At 40.7% G+C, this 21,758-nt stretch overlaps 1 protein-coding gene across 3 annotated transcripts in view; it reads left to right on the top strand.

Annotated features, from left to right (window-relative positions):
• The window catches only part of svila (supervillin a), a 113,647-nt gene that overhangs the window by 16,661 nt on the left and 75,228 nt on the right, over positions 1–21,758 (top strand). The window contains exon 1 of one of the 3 annotated variants that reach the window (XM_041814681.1): positions 1,586–1,700. The exons of the other annotated variants lie outside the window; for them this stretch is intronic. Within the exon in view, the coding sequence (XP_041670615.1) occupies positions 1,694–1,700 (7 nt within the window). The 5' untranslated portion in view covers positions 1,586–1,693. Of the gene's footprint in view, positions 1–1,585; positions 1,701–21,758 lie in introns of those variants that run through there. 3 annotated transcript variants of the gene reach the window in all.

Genomic DNA, 21,758 nt, shown 5'->3' with positions numbered 1-21,758 from the left:
CACAGTCGGAGCCATTATCCACAAATGGAGAAAACTGGGAACAGTGGTGAACCTTCCCAGGAGTGGTCGGCCAACCAAAATTACTCCAAGACTGCAATGACGACTCATACAGGAGGTCAAAAAAGAACCCAGAACAACATCCAAAGAACTGCAGGCCTCACTGGCCTCAGTTAAGGTCAGAGTTCATGACTCAGCCATAAGAAAGACACTGGGCAAAAATGGCATCATGGGAGAGTTCCAAGGCCAAAACCACTGCTGACAAAAAAGAACACAAAGGCTCGTCTCACATTTGCCAAGAAACATTTGATGATCCCCGAGACTTTTGGAGAAATATTCTGTGGAACGGCGAGACAAAAGTTGAACTCTTTAGAAGGTGTGCGGCCCGTATTTAGCATTTAAAGAACATCATGCAAACAGTCAAACATGGCGGTGGCAGTGTGATGGGCTGCTTTGCTGCTTCAGGACCTGGACCACTTGCTCTGGTTGATGGAACAATGAATTCTGCTGTCTACCAGAATATCCTGAAGGCCAACGTCCGGCCATCAGTTCATGCCTTCAAGCTCAAGAGCTCTTGGGACATACAGCAGGACAATGACCCAAAACATACTAGCAAGTCCACGTCTGAATGGCTTAAAAAAATTTTAAAAATTAAGGTTTTGGAGTGGCCAAGTCAAAGTCCAGACTTAAATCCAACTGAGATGCTGGGGTGTGACCTTAAACGGCAGTTCATGCTGGAAAACCCTCCAAAATAGCTGAGTTAAACAATTCTATGAAGAAGAGTGGGCCAAAAAACCTCCACAGCGATGCAAAAGACTCATCGCTGTTTCAGTTGCCATTGATCAGACCCCTAGTATTTGGAAAGCACATTGAATTCAGCTCAGGGGTCTAATGCACTGTTAGTCTGCTAGAGACTAGGTCATTTGTACATTTCACGATATTTCAGTCATGTTTTGTGATGTTTGAAACTGGGCATGGTGTCACATTTCTGTATCTCAAAGGCACCTTAAAGAAAGCCTTGAATTCTAGTTGTTTAACCTCTGCCCTGTAGTAACACCACCTCTCAAACTGTCACAGGACCAGCACAGCTCACTCACGCATCTCCTGCTGGTTCTAGACTAATGTTTGCGTCTATTTGTCAGTTTCAGCCGTTGGTTGTCAGCCATGTGGGAAAGTAGTTCCCCCTGCCTCTGAGGCTGGTTCTTTTTCTGGTTTACTGTCCCTCTGTTTAACCCATCAGGGCCCCTAGAAGGAATAAAAAGGAATTCCTCCCCATCCTATCTCTGCCTGGTAAGCCCCCCCTCCTCATCCCTCATTAGGACTCACTCTCTTTTCTATTAATCACCGTCCTAATGCCCGTAGACCCACTCCAGGTGTACGTCTCTCTGATAAAGGCTTGGCTGGGATCCTGGTGACCCAATCCCAGATGCCAGGCTGACTCTCTTAACTGTCCCTGTTGCTGCCTAAACAGGCCAACGCTTGTGTCACCGCCAAACCCACCCTGTGGTTTTGTGGGCTGTGGTTCCTGGTGAGCCGCCAGTCCCTTCCAGTCCTCCCCTCCAGCAGTCTTCCTCTGTCCTGCTCCTCTGCACGATGTCCCTCCTATCTCTCCTCATTCCTGCTGTTTCGCAATAATTCTGACTGCAGATTGTGGAGATACTCTTTTCGACAGACACAATCAGGAAGCAGAGGAGCCATGAAAGGTACCGTCTTTGTTTATCCTCGCCTCTCAGCCTCTGTTCTCCTCTTGTTGTCTGGCTTCAGCTGTGTGATTGCTCTCAGCAGTGGAAGTATCCGCTCATTAATGTGCTCTGAAAGCCTCTTTATCTGTCAGGAGCCTGGGTGGCAGCGTCTGGTGGGAAAGCTCTGGTTTGTGTAGCTGTAAAGTAGCTTCTCTTGAGTAGACATGTAGGTTATGGTAGTGCTGGATGGACGAGGTGAAACAGGGACTGGACAAGCCTCATCACCGCACTCCTCACATCCTCTTTACTGCTGTCAGTAAGGGGTTCTGTCAAGATAAGGAGCTTTTAAATGGACAAAACTTTCATTTTTGAAAATAAATGAACCTTTTAGTGTCTTATCTTTCACTCTTTCATGCACCCTCTCCTGCCCACATCTCTTGTTTACTTCATTCTTTCACCCACTGACCTCTTTATCTTCCCCCTCTGCAGCTCTTATCTGCTCTTGCTCTATTCGTGGCTGCAGAATGACACCTTGAAATGTTTTGTGTTGCACTGAAAGGTGTTTCCAGCTTCATTTGTGTGTGGGCTTGGTGTGCTCTGCATCAGAGGAGGAGAGACATTTCTAGACTTTAAGGAAGAGGAAAAGGCTTTGATCAAACTTGTAGCACATCTGGATGCTTACCAAGCAGTCTGGGAGAACAGAGCCAGGTTAAATTCAGTCTGTTTGGGCACTAATGGGAGTGAGAAAGATGCAAAGTCAGTGTGGGGTCTGTCAGTAATTGCTCTAACACAGCCTTTCCCAAACTCCAGTACAATACGGCCCAATTTGAGATCTGAAATCATCTGGGGCCCAACAAAACCCTCATACAACCATAACATGAAACTTAAATCTTTATCTGTTATTTGTCATATTTTTGTTTCATAACAGGGAGATTTCAATGCAAATGCTCTACTTTATGATGTATCAACATTACTCAAAGTATTTGTGTGGTCACAGTACAATTATTGAGCCCTTGTCCTATCATTGATTTTTATCCATAATGGTACTCTTACCAGTGCTCCTTAATTATCAAACTCTTTATTGATAATTTTAGTAATATTTATAGGAATATTGATGCATTTTTAACTGAGCTCATGCTTTGTGTCTATTTTATATTACTAATTAAACAAACATTTCTCCTTTAAAGGACCACATTTATTCAGATTTCTTGCTAAAAAGTAAAATCTAATTTCTCCATGTGACTTTGAACATTCGACAATGAGTTAATTTTATTCTCCTTGAATTGCCAAAAGCCTGAGCCTCTTTAAACACATCATTAATGCAACGGTATGTCACCTCCTGTGGCTCACTAATTAGCAATTGTCTCGCCAATTTTTGGATTAATATTTTGACTAAACATTTTTAAATATTACAACTTACCCCAAGCAAGTTTGTTACAACTGTCCCTGAGTACATTAGCAATTAGCTAGCTTGGCTTACAGCTAACAGCTAAAACATTAACACAAACAATCTGAATGAAAGATAGCTAAACAGACACATAATTAACATGATATATGTTTGATGAGTTCAACTACAAATCAGGCTATGTAATCACAAAAATAATTTGAGCAAAAAAAAAAAAAACGACTTTCTTACCTCAAAATTATGTTTTCCCTCACAAATTTCGCTGTGTCTGCTTCAGGGCACTACTTCTTCACATGTGAACTAAGGACTAAACTAAGCATGTGCAGAGTGAATCAGGTGATTCCTAACTTTTCCTGATCGGAGCATGTGCAAGTGTTACAACTGACCCGTGTTACAACTGTCCCTCGGTCTCCCCTACACACCTCACAGACAGACGGACAGACAGACAAGTGTGATGGGGACAGATAAACATTAAAGAACCACAGTGTATGCACTATATCTGAAAATGTGACTATTACTACTACTACCATATTATAAGCTCCATTTTTATTATACATCATGGACTTAATCAAACTTATTGGAAAAATAATGTATCAAATTTACTTATTTTTATTTCTATTAATTTAAATACAAGAGTTTCAGCTTGGACTTGCAGTAAGTGACTTATCTCTGTAAAAACAAACATGGTGGAGCCTGGCAGCTCTGCTCCACTGAAAGAACCTCCAGACTTAAAGAAGATATCAGACTGCATTTTGGATTTAAACGCTACAAAGACAGAGGCAAATTGGACAAAAAAGACCACATCAAGGATGGGCCACATGGAGGTAAAAATGTGATGTAAATACTTCTAGTTTAGGGTCAATTTTTAATGCAAACCCTGATATTTTTAATAATGTGCCAAATTGGAACATTCTTTGTACTATTTCCAACTAGATTTCTCTTTGAATCTCTTAAATGTAGATGCAATAGAAGTTTTTTTGGTAAAATATCCCTACATGAATCGATATTGAATTGAATTGAATTGAGAATCGAATTGAATCGGGGCCTTGAGAATTGAAATTGAATTGATTCAGGTAATCAGTGGCAGTGCCCAGCCCTAATTTATATAGCTGGTGTAGTTAAGCAACCCATTTGATACATTTTACCTAGCCAAAAAGGTAGTGTTAAATGGTACTATTTTTTATCATGATTTATATTGTTGTTGCAATAAATACAGCAAAATATCATGATAAATTTTTTAGTCCATATTGGCCATCCCGAGTGGGCAGCACCATCTGGAAAGGCACTATTAATGCTGACAGAGGTTTTAGAGCAATATATGCTCCCATCCAGACAGCGTCTCTTTCAGGGTAGGCCGTGCACATTTCAGCAAGACAATGCTAAACCACATACTGCATCCGTCACAACAGCGTGGCTTCACAGGAGAAAAGTCCTGAAGGTGAACTGACCTGCCTGCTGTCCAGACCTTTCACTAGTAGAAAACTTTTGCCATATTATGTAACTAATAATCTGTCAAAGAAGACCCAGGACTGGTGAGCAGCTAGAATCAGACAAGAATGGGACAGCACTCCTCCCCCAAAATTCCAGTGACTGGGCTCCTCACTTCCCAGATGTTTTCAGACTGTTTTTTTAAAAGAAGAGAGGATGCTACACAGTGGTGTACACAAAATATGGGTTTATGAGATTTTACACAGTGTCCCAACTTTTTTGGAATCGGGTTTTTAAATTCTTATAATGAGACAGCAGATTCTCTGGGTGGTTACCTGAGACAATCCTGACAAAAGACCTTGAAATGACAAAAAAACCAAACTTCTTGTTAAATTAAAATTATTAGCAGTGGTTAAAATTTAAGACTTCAGATTTTAAAGAGGATTATTCAGACAAAAGGTTCAGCTGAGGTCGGTCTGTTGGTTCTGCTTTGAAATGCACTAATTTATTTGTTCATTCTGCTCCAAGAATATAAATATTGTTTTTATATCAATAAATATTGATAATGAGGTGGATTTGATTCAGACATCCTCCGTGTTTGTGTAGTTTTTTCTTCCTGTTAGGCCTTTGCACAAATCTTTAAACAGGCCGTTATTGTGTCTCTGTTTAATTGGCGCTGCTTTTTAATGCTCAGTGCTCCATGTGAATAGCATCTCATGCTGCTGGAAGGTTTCAGGCCTGAGCGGTCCCAGTCTGCTCCATCTCAGTAATTTTCCTCACCAGTGCTTGTTGTGTATGGGGCCCTGCATGTTACACGGAATACTCCTTTAACCAAAGCTGCTGAGTGTGAGTTTGCCTGCGTGGCTGAGCTCCATCAAAGCCCTGCTTTAACAGTTAATAGAACACATATTTCTAGTTTTTCTGCGTCCTGGGACATTGTTGTGGTCTGTCTGCAGCTGTTTATGGAAAAACAGGAGGCAACTTCTTTTGCCCTCACTCCTCTGTGTTGTGCTGACAATGAATTGCGGTCCGGGCATGTTAGCAATCAACACTGAGCTCTCTTCTAACAGGGGGCTAAATTGGATTCACATTTGCTCCAACATTTCCTCAGTTCGCTTTGGAAGAATAATGTTTCTCTGCTGCTAATTAGCTCTGGAGTGGCCGAACCCCGTCGCTTTCAAAGCTTATTCAAAGTACAAAGGGCTCGCTGAGGGACCTCAGCACTTGGCCTCATGCCCGGGTCTGCTTCCTCCACCATCTGAAAGAAACATCAGTTGGTTCTAGGGTTCAGCTTTTCACACAAATCAGCTGGGGTGATATCTTAAAGAACGAGGTTGTTTTAAGTCAGAAGGCTGAGGCCAGGGTGAGTAATGTTGTTATACCTGAGATGCAACACTAGATGGTGCTCTTTCCAAGAACCTGCACACCACAGTGGAAGTCAGTTGTCCTTTTTTATGGATGATACTCCTGCTATTGCTCTTATTAATGTTTCTGTAGCTCTTTTGATAAACTCATCACGTCTTTCATGCCTCCCTCTCCCTGTCTCTCCTGGCTGGCAGCGTCACAGTGTCCCCTCTGTCCCCACTGTGTCCTTTGTTCAGTGTCCTGCTAAAATGAAGCCTGCCCATATCATTGGTTCTTCGTGTTTTATTCCCTTCCTTCCTCTCCGTCTGTCTGCTCCTGCTCTTCAGTGTACTTTTGATCCTCCGTAATCTACATGATGAACGGGGCGTTTGTCTGCTCATTGAACTGGGTGTTGAGGTGTCCTCATGTCACCTTTTAGCACTTTCATGAACTTTAATAGCTTCATTTGATGTCTAATGAGAGAAAGGTTGCACTAAATCAGAGCAAGTAATTTTGTTTTTTGCAGCTTTGCTGTAGGTGGACTTGTGAACAAGACTTTGAGTTGCTTTGGAAGTATCTCAGAGTATTAATAGTATGCATTCTCTGGCAACCACAGTGCCTATAAAAGAATTCACCCCCTTTGTTGTTTTACCCATTTATTGATTTTTATAAATCAATCATGGTCAATATAATTTAGCTTTTTGAAAAAAACACACTCTTTAATGTCAAAGGGAAAACAGATTTCTCCAAAGTAATGTTAATTAGATAAAAATACGTCATGTAAAATAAGTGGCTGTTTAGATATTCACCCCAAGTCAGTATTTACAATCACAGCACTGAGTCTGTGTGGATAGGTCTCAATCAGACCTGCACGTCTGGTCATTGAAATTTTACTCCATTCTTCTTTGCAAAACTGCTCAAGCTCTGTCAGATTGCACGGGGATCAGGCAAGAACAGCTCTCCTTAAGTCCGGCCACAAATCTGGGCTTTGACTCTGCCGATCCAGAACATCCACCTTGTTATCTAGAAAGCATTTCTGTGAAGCTTTTACTGTACGCTTTGAGTCATTGTCTTGCTGTAAAATGAATCTTCTCCCAAGCTGCAGTGTGACTGAAGAGGATTGTCCTCCTAGATATTCTTAGACTGCTGAGAAGCATCCCCACAGCATCTCTGGAGGAGGATGGGAAGGATCCTCCAGAGTCAGGTCCCTTGGAGGCAAGGCCAGAATCCTCCCTGGCAACTCTTGAACACACATTTGGAACAGGCTAGTAAGTGTGCGTGATTACGTCAGAGGAAGAGTCACGCCCATATACGCAGCGGCAGCAGGAATCAAAATGGGAGGGGTACTAACAACAGCTTTCACAAGTTTTACCCAACACCGTCTAATAAGCTATCACATCATCATATAATCATAATATGTATAATAATATGATAATATAATCATATTGATCCTTTAATATAATAATCATATTATATGGCGCTACTTTTACCCGGCCAGTTTTACTTTGATGCTATAAAATAATGATGACAACATACTTACAGTGGAAACAGGACAATTAAAAGTCTGTCTAGTGTGCTAGGACCTGGCTTTCTCCTGATATTATGCTAGTTGTGTATTTTTAAAAAAAGAAAGACCATGGAAGAGTTATGGTTGCGCCAAACTTGTTCCATTTAAGAATTATGGAGGCCAATGGGCTGTTGAAAACTTGGCATACTGACTAGTTGACTAATCGTCCCAAAATCCACCCAGTGACAAGTCGACAATCAGAACAGTCAATAGTTGCGTCTCTACTTACTTGGGTCTTTAGGGATGGGTGGTCATTGTTTATTCTATTATTTTTATTGCTTTATTATGAAACTGTTAAGAGCAATTGCCTTTATGATGAGTCAACACTCCAGAGATGTGTAGAGGGTGTGGTGTCAGTTCAGTTAAAAAATTGGTCAGATGATTTGATTTAAAACATCAGATATAATTTGTCATATGAAATCTGACAGTCCAGGATGATTATTTTGATATATAATCTAAAATACTGTGTTTTGAATCTTGTGGCTGGCTATTATAGCTTTTATCTTTACTAGTGATCTATTACAGAGTTTTACAGTGGCTTGCTTAGTTTTGATGCAGTCATCTGTCGTCTTAGCTTTCCCATAACCCCCTGGGATAATTGGCCTTTTGATGGCCTCTTGTCACTCCGGCCTCTGGATTGATCTGGCCCTGCCCCTGATGAAGTGGGAAAGCACCGTTCTAAATTTATCACCCATCCAGCCCCTCCACCCTCCCGAGATCATGCCTGCTGTGGATCTAGCCACAACACATGCGGCCCTAAAGGAGGCTTGGAGATAGAAAGTGGGTGGGGGGTGGCGGGTGCTGGCTGGCAGGGCCTGTGGACCTGCTGTCAGTCTATCTTTGTGTCCCAGTAGTCCTGTCCCACAAGCCTCCAGAGCTCTGACCTTCTCAGGGACTCGAGAGCATACTCTGAACAACACAGGAAAATGTTTTAGAAACGTTGTACCTTGCCCACCGGAAACTTAAAGACACAAAAGAGGAGTTTACCTGAACTATAAAGGTATGTGACTTTCATTTATTGATCAGTCGTCTGTCAGTTTTGAATGACTTTGATTTGACTTTTTTGTGATTTTATGGATCTGTTTCAAAGTTTGACACCTTTAGAATTCTTTTATTTGAATGGAAAACGTTTTGCTTCTGTAGCTGCTTTTATCTTGAAAATCTTCATTATATAATGACATTATATTTGAATCACAGTGTTTTTATGTCACAGTGTTTTTATGTCTCTAATTAAAACTTCAGACCTTTTTTGGATTCTGCTTTTTTTGAGTAGCTCAGAAAGTCTTTAGGACAAACTCTCTGTCTGGTAAAATATTTACACTTAAATGCTGACATTTTCAGCTCTGGACTAGAAATGTATACTGGATATCCTTACTCTGTCCGTGTTTGTGATTATCTGAGTAAACAAGAGTTACAGAAATGACTAGCTGAAGTGAGATTTGTACTTTTGTGCTGCTGAGCTCCTATGTGTGATTCATTCAGTGCTGAGTGACCAACGGGGGGAGACTACAGTTGTTCATTGTGCTGCACCTGCTCTCACTCAGTCAGTCAGAAATAGAGACTGCCTAACAGGGCGACACACTCACACTCTAACAGGCAGGCACACACATTTTACACAAGTTTTTCCATTGATTCAAGCTCTGTCTTTAATTATTATCAGATCACAGAGGTTTAATCACAATGCCATATAACCATCAGCATGTTGGCTGTCATTTAAAATATACCCTGACTCAGAGGGTTGTTGTGGTATTTTTCAAGACAGTCTTGATTATAACACCATTATTTTGTGTGTCATACAGGCACAAACAGATCTGACTAAACACTGGAAAGACCATGGGATTTGTTTTGACTGTCTTCACATTTATAATATGTTGAATTTTGCTGAATATAATGTTTCAGCAATAGAATAAGCTGCCTATTGGACCAATTTGAGATGTTAATCACTGAATCAGGTGTGTCAATCAGTCCTATTCCCACAGGCGTATAAAATCAAGCACCAAGCCATGTTGTCTTCATTTGCAAACATTTGTGATTCAAAATGGGTTGTTCTTAAATGTGATACTGTCATGGATACCACCTAAGGTGGTTTGTGAAATTGCATCCCTACTTTATACAGTGTTGTAGTGCACGAGAACGGTCTCAAGACCAAGACATTCAAAATGTGGTCTCAAGAATGTCTTGGTCTTGTCTTGGACTCGAGAGCATTATTACTCTGTCTTGTCTCGGTCTCAGACTGGCCGAACTCGGGATTTTCCATCAAGACCGTTCGAGACTGGCACTGATCTGCTATTCTTCGACATTATTGATGTGATAATAAGGAGAAGCACTTGCTAAAACAACAAATAGCTACACCTGCAAAAACTCAGACATCAGTCCATTTATTTCTAGTCAGAAATACCTCTGAACACTTACTTCAGGCCTCATTCACCTGACAGATCTAGATAAACATTTTATTTTCAGATCTTGAGAATAATTACGGACTTGTCAGTGGCTTTTAAATACATACAAAGATTTTTTTTCAAGAAGTTAGTAGAACAAATTGTTAAGCTTTGAGATTTTTGCATGTTGTGCTTTGAAAGAGTGGCAGACACCTTGTTTTTATCTGTCGGATTTATTTAAAAGAAAAGTAAAGTTCAACAGAGAATTTTGTCATTCATTATCTTAAGAAAGTTCTTGTAGTCATAAGGGTGACATTTTTTTAGATGCAAAATTTAACTGATGGTGTTAAAGGCGTGTTGTTGAGCTCCTCCTCGCATCACATGTACTTTACAAGCGATGCAAGCAGCTGCTTTGCTGTCTTGTTCCCACACCTCAGAATTCTTCCACTCAGCCAACATGTTGAGTTTGTCGTTGGTGCGTGTCCATCGTCATCGCATGTGCTTAATTATGACGTCACATTATCGGCCATACAGATAATTAACCTTTTAAGCTATTATCGGCCTATACCAATATCCTGCCGATAATATAGTGCATCCCTACTTTTGATGTAATGGTCAGGTGGCCAAATACTTTTGTCTATATAGGGTAATGCACTTACTTTGTATTGATTTTTTTCCAGCACCTCCAGTGATCTATTGTAGCAGTCCTAAAATAAGGAACTTTAGCTAAATAATCCAGAAATAGGGCTCAATAACAACACCAGAGTTAACTTTGTACATTTAGACTGTTGTGGATCATAACAAGGTATCAAAAGCCTAGTCAGAATGTAACTGTGTTTATAATTACTCAGGAGAACTGATGTGTGCATATGCTCTCATATGCATAATTTACCACTGATGCCTGGAGTGATGGTTTATTTTTACCAGCTGCTCCAAATATACATGAGGCCTAGTTCACAGTTACTTAATTGGCTAAGGTCTGATGTGATTTCTGGCTGTTGGGGAGTGGCACTGAGTACTGATGTTGTTTCTGTCTTCTGTTTTATGTTGTCTACTGTCACTCCATCTGTGTCACCGACACTTTTCTCAGCTGTTAGCCGTGGTGTCGACTGTCTGTGCGGAGTGGTGTCAGTGTGATTTATTTGGCTCGGATCCAGAGAAATGAATCCCTTCTTTGGGTTGAAGGGAAGTGCACTGTGCTCATAGGGGATTGATGTTTCTGTGCTCTGTCTGAGTACAAGTTATCATTTGAAGAGCCACAGTCATGGCTGTTTTATTTTCCTTCTGGGGAGTGTAGCTCTCCCTCTGATGGCTTATTCACCTGTAAAGGAGAGACAGTTCTTCTCAGTTTGTCAGGAGATGTTTTTCAAAGGAGACATCAAGGCCTTCAAACACCAATGACCACGTGGGGAAATGGTTGCACTGTGAATAATGTTTCCCTGATGGAAACACGTTTACTGAACATGCCTCATGCTGCTGTTCAAAGCCTAATTTTAGTCTGGACGTCCTCATGTCAACAGTCAGGGTTGACCAAACACAGAAGGGCAGGTTAAATAGGGCCTGGACTGTTGATGTTGCTGTCACCATAGCTGGACATGGACAGTGTCTCATATCAGTCTGCTCTGCTGTAGGGATGTGCATTTCAAAGAATCAGTCATTGATTATCATAATTAGCCATCCAAACAAAATCTGAATTTCTCTCTGATGGACCATGATATGAGTTTGTAAGCTTAATGCTAACATATAATGGAAATTACAATTAATGGCAATTTCTCAAACCTAAGTATGTTTTGAGGACTGAAGTTTGAGGTTTGCACTAGGAATGGGTATCCTAGAGTATCTAACAGTAGCCACATTATTGCTTCGTTTACTGTTATGAAGACGATGCTGTAATGAGTGCATGTTTTAATACCTTAACAGTGTGTTTGTTTCTAGCAGCAGCACCAGTGTTAGTGTGTACACTAACAGGATGTAATGGCATTGTATTAAAATACAGCTACTTTAATATGGAGTCCCCCCCCACACACACACACACACTCACACTCACACTTTATTGAAAGGCTTTTTTTTTTTTTTTCTTTTGTTTTTGCCATCAAACTGTCTTCAAAGTCTTTGCTTTTTGCACTGGGACACAGTCATGGAATAGAAAAGCGTCTTTTCCAAACTGTTGCCGCAAAGTTGGAAGCATGGCATTGTCCAAAATGTCTTTGTATGCTGAGGCAAGCCCTTTACTGGAGATAAGAGGACTTTACAGCCCTGCAGTCAGACGGGTGACGTTCTCCCAGCATCCGCCAAACCAACACTTATCCATCTGAGGACCAAACAGAAAACCATGGTTTGCCACTTCACTGAACAGGTTTCTACTGCTCCACAGTCTAGTGACAGTGTGCTTTGCATTGGACATGGTGATTTGACGCTTACATGCAACTGCTCGGCTTAAGAAACCACTTCATGAAGCTCCCACTACAGTATTTGTGCTGACATTAACGCCAGCTATGGAATGAGCAGAACATCAGCAACTTGAATGCACCATATGCTTTAGCTGTCGTTGACTCCGCTCTGTAATTTTATGTGGTCTTCCGCTTTGTGGCTGAGTTGCTGTTGTTCCTAAACGTTTCCGCTCTCTAATATCACTTACAGTTGATTTTGGAATATCCAGTGGGGATGAATTTTCACAAACCTTCTTATTGCATAGGAGGCATCCATTGCAGTACCACATATGAAGCCACTGAGTTCGTCAGAACGAACTGTACGAAGTGTTTGCAAATGGGAACTGCATTTTCTGTTTATTTAAATGCATGCAAAATGAAGGCTTCTGATTTCCTTTTTTTCAGCTGCCTTGGACCCTTTATTTATAACATTGAAAGTGTTTTTAGTCGACTGTGAAGGACACCTTTTTTTACTTTAGTTTTCTTATTTGTTGTATATTGTTTATCCCTACAAAATCACTTAAGGGTTTATGCCATTTGGTTTGCAGACATACTTCACGTAATGCAGATGAAGTGAGATAATGTGCGCTATTTAAGGGCCCCTGAACATATTTTAACAAGTCTTTTTGACCCACAACAGTCCAGCACCAATCATATTCAGCTTACAGCAAACATTTCTAAATGAATGTTACAGCAGGGTAATTAGATCCTTGAAAGCAGCCTGTCTGAATCCCAAATGAGACCTAAGTGTCACCGTCTGCAGCCCACCATAAGCCTGCTCCAGGCTTTATGAAGCACCCAGTGTCTTGAAGGAGGCTTAGCGTTGTCGGTCTCACGTGCTTGGTCTTAAGTGCATATTTATTCCTCCATGACAGCTCTCCTTTTATTTTAAACCCACCAGTCAGAGTTCAGAATCTAATTAGTGGTGATTTATGAAGAGCCACTAATAGCACAGAGGACACTCAGCGAAGGTCTCTGCCCTTGGCTTTGACCTCAGACTCCAGCTCTGACACAAGCTCCTGAGGCTGAACATACTGCAGACTGTCAACAGTTTAAACAACACCAAAACAGCCTTAACTCGAAACATTTTGTTAATGGATTGAATGAAACACATCTAGAGGCATCTGTTCCAGTTGTGGGCCGTAAACTGATATCGATACCATCACTGATGACATTTCTGCCATCCAATGGATTTTAGAACATTGTCATTGTCAAATGTGTGCATTGAGTTGTAGTGCTCATATAAGGCATAACTGGTGCTGCTAGCAAAGCAAAAACAGGTGACAGCCAACAGGTCATTATGACTAGTCAGTGCATGATCTGCTCTGGCATTATAAGGAGCTGCGTAACTAACTGAATGTTTGGAATTTGCAAAACTGTTGTCTTTCATGGGTTTTGCACTGAGGAGAGGCTTCTGTGTAGCCACTCTGCCATAAAGCCCAGATAGGTGACTGCTGCAGATTGGCTTCAAAGTTGGTTTTGGAAACCAAAAAGGTGACATCACTCAGACTTCAACCCAATACTTTTTACAGTCTACACATAATTCATGTGCTTAAACCCCGAACCTTGTCATGACTATCTCTACCACTGATTCCACTGCCACCTCATTCTGCAGCTGTAGCCAGCAGCTTCTTCTCTCACCCATTTGGGAGTTCACCTGGCTTCTTCTTCTGCTTTTAATCCTCTGATTTCTGCTCTCTTACTCTGGAAACAGGTGCATCCTGCCAGGCGCTGATCTCTGCAGCTACATTTGCTTCACCTCACCAATGGCAGCCACTTCCCTGCTGGCTCTCCCTGCGCAGTTGTGACTCTATAGGGAATAAGACAAAATCTTTCCACTACTTTCTCTCTACCACTTAAGCATTCCCTTCCTTCAGGATGACAGATCTTGGGAAGGTGTCTCAAGCATCCAGGGATGGAAAAAAGTCCCTGGCGAGCAGGAATCGAGGAAGAATTTAGTTGCAGAAGTTTTCTCTCCTGACCAGATGTGCAGTGTGTATCACATAAAGTACACACATGTGTTTATCTAACAGCTGGAGACAGTTTGAGTGTGCTCTGACTCGGGTATATGTATCTTCCCCCTGGGATGCGTTTGAATCAGATATTGCAGGCGTGCGTTTTAGGGTTTTAAGGTGCGTCTCATGCCTCGAGGGTAACATCATCATTTAAGAGCAGATGGTGATGAATTGATTTATAGATTACTGATTAATCAGGATACAGAAATAGGAAAGGAGAGGACAGCATGCAGATCACTTTCTGTTTCTTTAGTTTTGACTCTTACTGTTGGAGTTAAACTGATGAAAAGCAGGAGCAAAATGTCCATTTATTATTTCGGACAATAGGCCACCTGAGTCCTCCTATTGCTCTCAAAGAGGGATAGAGTTGGCCCGTCATGTCCCAGAGACAAATTTAAGCTCAGTGACAGGCCTTGAGGTGCACATAGTTGAACCTCTTAGAGTCACAGAGACCCCTACTTAAGACCCCTTATCTCTGTGTTATTTTGGGAAAGCCATGCTGAGGTGTATGTGTTTCTGGGTGTTAACAAACTGTACAGTGGTTGGAGAAGGTCAGTAATGTCTTGGTGTACCTATTTCCATTGTGACTACTAAATTTCAAAGACTTGTCTAAGTTTGGTGTTTTTGTTTCTTGAAGTTTGAAGTTTGGCATATGGAGGACACCTCACTGAAAATGAAAGGCCAGCAGCTTTCAGACTGACTGAGAGCATTGAGCCCATTTTGGTGCTGAGGGATTTGTATTCAACTGTTTACCTGGCTAATCGCATACATCCTTTGTTATTCAAATCATTGGCCCTGAGTTTCAAAATCCCTGCATCTCTTAATTCAATCACTTAAACTATCTCCTGCTCTTAAAAGTCAACTAAATTTTGAACATCTGGACAGAACTCCCTTTGAAATATTTATAACTTCTGTTTTTCTCTTATAATCTGCTGATTAACATCTATGTTATTGTGGTATCTAGACAGTTCACATGATTAGCACATGACTCATTTAAAAACAATATAGCTATTATGTCACATATCTGCTAATCCTGTGTTTAGCCTGCTTTGTATTTTGCACCATGGCTCTACTGGAACTGAGTAAAGACCTGTCCTATTTATAATGTTTCTGTAGTTTTTTTGGTTAAAAAGTGAGCGTTCACATCAGCCAAAGTTGACTTGCGTGCACAGTTGAAATCTTTATAAATTAGTTGATTTGCTCAGGACTTTGAAGGAACTGTATTCTGCTGGATCAAGTCCATGTTTCAAATTTAGTATATATGCTGGTTCTGAGCAGGAACTTAATTTTCTAAATGACAAAGTTGTCACTAGCATGTTTAGATGAACATTTCGTTTCTCTAACACTGTTTTTACTCTTTAAAGGTCAAAGGGCACGTAAAGAAACTGTTTGCTGCATGCTGAAATCCCATCATGCCATTTAAAACATCAAACAACACTGCAAATGGAGTTTTAGCCTCAGTTTTCCTCCCGCTAACTCCCATTATGTGTACATATGAATATCTTTACCTTTCCTTCTCCACCCCCCCAACCTTCTAGATTTATGACCATGCTGCAGAGGCTCCGGCTCTGTTATGTGTCTGCAGAGACGACACGGCCGTGCACACAGGATCCCTCCGCTGCTCTCTTGCCAGACTGGACGGATATTTTTCCTCCGGGACGCTATAAATCTGGACTTTATTTCTAAGATGGCTGTGAAAAAGTCTAGAGTCAGAGACGAGCCCTGCTAATACTTATCTCTCTCCTTTCTCAATGTCCTGCTGTGTTATCAAAGTTTCTCTGAGCGGGAAGATGAGGCAGCCATTAAGCTCTCCTCTCCTAGCAGACCTGTTGGGATGCCTCTGAACACTAGAGGTCATTTCAAGGGCAAACATGGACTGTCTGGAAGTGTTTATCTAATTAGGACCCACTGACTGGCTGCACATGTGAGCCTGTCCAGGCTGAAAAAGCAGACAGTCACAGTGTGGAGCTGACTGAACATCTGGGAGGATGATTAGTGGAGAGGTGTGGCTCCAGTATTATCAAATTAAATATAACTGTCTTCATCATGCTGCTATTTGATTTAAAGACTCTGATGTTTTTCTTACATGCTGGCTTACCAGTAAACCTGATATTGAACTTCTTATGACATTTCCAAGCATGCAATACAAATGTTTGATTTTTTTGGACTTGTCTAGAGTTTTTCATAATTGAATATACAAAAGCATGGGGTTGTTGCCATTATCTACATGGTTTAAATAAGACATCAACTGATCGACTAATTAAGTCCAGAGCACTTTTATGTGTTTTGGCATCATAATGTCACCATTGCAGCTTTTAAACATCAGCACAAACTATGTATAATCTTATCCAAAATCAAGTGTACAGTAATGGTGTCTGAAACCTGTTTGGAGGTCAGTGTAGTTTCCTGGAATGCTCTCCTAAATGTCTTTAAGTTTCCAAGGATGGATCACTTTCAGCGCTTTGTAAAGTTTTGCAGTGTGGCAGCAGAGATGGCTTTCGCTCTCATTGACCTCTGATCCAGTTTCTGCTCTCTGTGCTGTCATCTCTTTACCCATTTAAGGCAGCTTTCTGGTCAATGTGTAATGTCATTATAGGAAGGCTTGTTTCTCTCTTATTAGATTCATGGACTTGAAGGACAAGTTTTTAATCATAGCAACACCAGGGCTATCTTTCAGAGTAAACACCAGCAGGTTCTCCTCTTGTTTGGCCTGCTGTGTGACTCTTTTGCCGTGATTTGCAATGACTCCTTACACAATCCTAATGCATGCTGCACACGCTTAAACACTCACTCAGTATGCTAGGACATGGCTAAATGCTCAATAAAATGTCACTTTGGGCTGTCCCTAAATGCTTCTCTGTTAACATGCCCATCTTGTGTGAGAGCCCCAAATTACTGTTTGAATAAATCCCACAATCCTGCACAAAGATTAGAGAACAAGGACAGAGTTCCATCATCTCAGGTACCTGTTCAGTCTTGCCCTCTTGCAGCGATAAAGACTCTTCGTTGTTAATGACAGGGTGGAAAGTGTCAACTGGTTTTGTATGTCTGATGTCATCCCTGCAGAGGATGAGCTGAAGAAACAAACATTACACACAGGTCAGACAGCCAGGTGGTGAATGACTGGGGGGCGGTGATGCAGAGGTGATGATGACAGCTTGAATGATGAGACTTGTTTAGTTTGCACCTGAATAAAATCATCAGTGACTGTATTTGATGCCTTTAAAGGTGCTTTGCAGAAGTAATGCACATGTTCAAAGTCGCAAGTATTAAATATCCATTGATAGGATGTTATCATGCTTTGATTTGAAAGACCTCAAGTAGCGTGAACACATCGTTAGCTTTAGCTGATTTGATTACATGTGGAAAGTAATTACAAGTGCATCCTTAAAGATTAGAATATCATCATGTTACTCTAATTTTTTGGGGTGCACCTGTATAAATGAGTGTGCCCTTTAATTCCAGGGGTCGTGTTTGACAAATTAGCCTGACATCATCAGCATGAAATTTGTCATCACTTTTTTAACATCTTCACACACAGGCAGTGGTGCTGCTGTTGGAAAGAGACACACATTTATTGTAAATTTTTGCTCATTCCACAGGACTGTCTTTGTGACGGTTAACAAAACAAGTCTGTATTTTTTTGAGGGAAAGGGATGAGAGAGTTGGGAATGGCATGGTGGAGTCAAGTACTATTTAGTTATTTACACCCAAAATGATCATGGCAAAACCGACTAAAGTTTTTTGAAGTAGGTTTTAATTGATTCTGGGAAGTAATTACAGCGAACTAAGGCTGACAGATTTGGGAAAATAATCTTATTGCAATATTTTTCCCCAGTGTTGCGATTGGGATTTGATATGCAATTATTTCTTAAGTTCCTCATCTTATGTATTTTCCAACAAACACAAGCAACAAATCATTATATATTATAACCAACACAATATTAGATAAAACTAGGGCTGAAGAATTTTGAAAAAATATCCAATTGTGATGATTTTCACTTGTATTACAAATTGGATATGAATTATTGTATTTAAGGGAATGATTATTTTTATGTCATCCTCGTATTTAATCAGAAAAATGTGCAAAAATGAAAAAAAGGAGGATTTTATATAGACTAATCTATATAAAAGTGGGTCTTGAGTGATTGCATGACATCTCTGCTACTGTTTTAAAACGGTATTTTGAAATAAATCTCAGGTTAAAGAAATATTGCAACTTGCGATTTGAAAATTGCAGCAGGCAACATTGTGATGTAATCTAATTTTTGATTAATTGCCCAGCCCTACAGCAAACAGCCAGTTACTCTGATGAAAACAGTCACAGACTCATTCTGATGACCACTCAACAGTCACAGAGTTACTCTGATGTTGTTTTGAATCACTGTGGAATTAATTGAATTTAAAGGAGATGTCATTTCATTTTTCAAATATTGATGGACATTTCAGTAAGACGATTAAAATTGAAGGAAGTCTTGTCTCATTTTAATTTTTGCCTCTCCAGCTTGCTTATTTATGTTCTTCTCCTGGCAGGCTGGCAGTAGTTTGATGAGGTACAGTTTTACCCTGAAGGCTGCAGCTTAAAATAACACAGTTAAAAGTTGGGTGCCGGTAGCTTTCTTCCCATCCAGTCGCCCCGAGTGTGAATTGGCAGGTTTGTGATGCATGTGTGTCTGTGTGTGATTCACATGCTGAGCTAGATGAGCTCATCTCAGAAAAAGATCCAAACTTGCCACCTCTGAGGTTTAAACACAGCCCAGACATTTAGACAGACTGCGTGTGAGAACACCTGTGCAGCCCAGCAATGGTGAGGCGGGACAGATTTATGAGATTTAACAATTGTTATGATGTGATAAGAGTGGTCTGTTTTGCAGTCCAACAACCTGGCTTACATTTATAAAGAGTTAAGAGGAAGTAGATTGAGATTTGTGTGAATTAAAGAAAAAGAATAGCAGTCTCTGGTTTCTTTTAATAGCTTTTCTGATCCTTTCTTCAGCTGCGACGTCTGTTTAATGTTGCAGTCAGGGTGTTTGGTGGTGACAGCTTTTGCTTTGGAGAAAGATAAGATCTGCAGTTTTCTCTGCAGTGTCTGAAAAGCAGTGCAGGCTCTGTGCCAGCTTTTCTGCATTCCCTGTCAGTGCAATGATAAGCACGTCATTATCACATTCATGCATAGTTGAGGTGTGCATATGCATGCTCGTGTTTAGATCTCGGCAATCACTTGCACTGAAATAAAACCAGGAAATAGTTTTATACACACCATGACTCAGGGACTATCACTGTTTGTTTGCATGGGATGCACACACTATTGAAGAGTGTCCATCAAATATTCTTTCGTGCTATTCACTCCTCATTCACACACTGATGGCAGAGGTTTCTATGGAGTATTGGCCATCAGTATTAGTTAATCCCATTCAAATGTGTGTATACCCATTTACACGCCACCAACGGAACAGTGGACACACATTGGGGTGAAGTGTCTTGCCCATGGACACATCGGCATGTGACTGCAGGAGGTGGGGATTGAACTGTCATCCTCCCAGTTGCGAGGCGACTGGCTCTACCTACGCCACCTAGTGAGCCACAGTTGGTAGAGCAGTGAGGGAGGAACATGCAGGAAAGGAGCTGCAGGTTGGACTTGAACCTGGACTGCCTGCATATATGGGACATGACTGAATCACTAGGCCATCTGCACTAGAGATGGGATTGATAAGATTTTACTGATATCAGTGCCATTATTGATTCTTCTTATTGATCCAATTCTTTATCGATTGCTTCCAGTGAATTTTCTTTTTGGAAAAAGTAGACTGTATCGGTTTTCACTGCTAGCAGCTCAAATTTTATTGAGTCTCTATCTCTCTGAAAACTAAACTAGATGTATGCCACCTTCAGTGAGAGTCAGTGACAAGCACACTTAAATTACCAGAATCAGAATCTCTTTATTGTCCCACAAAAGGAAATTAGTGTTGCAGCGGGAGCACACAAAAAAACAAGGTACACAAGGACATCAGCAGCAGTGAGAATAAGATCCAATTAAAAGCCTAGGAGTCAGACATAATAAAAACAACACAATATAAGAAACACCGTACAGATACACAAAATCACTAACAAAAGTTCAGTCAAGAGCTCAAACATGTAAAATTAATACCAAGTAATGCAAGAAGTGCAATTTAAAGATGTGCAAATGAGCAATAATGGTGAAAGAAGAACAAGAGCAACAGACTCCTAGCAATTACTGGCTATGATAAACAGTTTTGATAACTAAAAATGTTAAACATCAAGTGTTTGGGAGGAGAACATGCTAAAATACACAAATATACTATTTTTTATTGGAAATGTTTCTGTTAAAGCAAACTGCTTTCTGGATCCTCAATCTCTGAACTCTAATTAGAATACGACAGCTCATTTTCTTGAGAAGATAAAACCTTAGATATAAAACTAATTTCTGGATCCTAGATCTCTGGATGTATTAAAATTGAAATTTAGTACAAAATTAACAGTTCTTGTGCAAAAAGATGTATGCCTTGAACGAAATCATATTCAACAGAAGTTCGTGCTCATTTGTGGGTTTTTTTTTTTTTTTTTTAGAAACGAAGCAACACTTTTGACCGCTTCAGTGTGACAGTCCACCATCTTTACTTCCTTCACTTCTCTGTTCTTGCTCTCTTTGCTGACTGCCTCTCCTGAGGCTATGTTGTTCAAGGCACACTGAAGTAAGGCATTGTTAAGGGAACCATTAGGATTAAATTAAAATGATGCCGATGGATTGAACCAGTTGGAACCAGTTCTCAACTGGAACTGGTTCTTCATTCCCATCTCTAATCTGCCTAAAAAAGAGATAAGGGGTTTGAATCTAAGTTTCTTGGAGGTTATCCATGGTTCTTAACCTTGCCAAAGATGTATGTCCCTTTAGACCCTTGGTTTTCCAACCTGGGGTCTGGAACCCCCTTAGGGGGGTGCCAGAGACCTCAGGGGGGTTGCAAGGCTCTGTCTGCTCTGAGGCTGCCAACATTAGATTTGCAAATATTGATTAAAACCATGATAGAGCAGTAAATAAGGTGTACATGCAAAGAAAAGCATGCATCGGCCTTTTTTAGGGCTTTATCAGGGAAACAATTCAAATTTATGTTGGTTCTTGGTGGCATGTGTTTCACTTTTTCTTCTCTCTTGGGTCCTGGGGGGGCTTCGCCTTTCTTAGGTACATGTTTGGGTTGGGGGGGGGACACTGCTATAAAACAACATTTAAGATTAACATGCTGATACTTTTAGGAAAAGTCATGTTTAACACATTAAAAATGAGAAAACAGTCAAAGTGACTGCTTGAGGTCTTTATAATGTATAAGGAGACGAGCAGGACTGTCAAAGTGTTAAGCATATGATAACTCTAAGATTCTCCTTGCTACTATTTGCACGCTCTGTCTGTCTTTCTCTTCTTTACTTTGTTTCACTCTTGCTCTTTGTCCCTCCCACCTCGCCTCTCTCTCTCTCGCTCTCTCTCTCTCTCTCTCTCTCT

This window comes from Cheilinus undulatus, linkage group 19 (assembly GCF_018320785.1).
Source record: "Cheilinus undulatus linkage group 19, ASM1832078v1, whole genome shotgun sequence".
NCBI classification, from domain to species: domain Eukaryota; kingdom Metazoa; phylum Chordata; class Actinopteri; order Labriformes; family Labridae; genus Cheilinus; species Cheilinus undulatus.
This window is presented reverse-complemented; position numbering and strand designations above follow the sequence as displayed.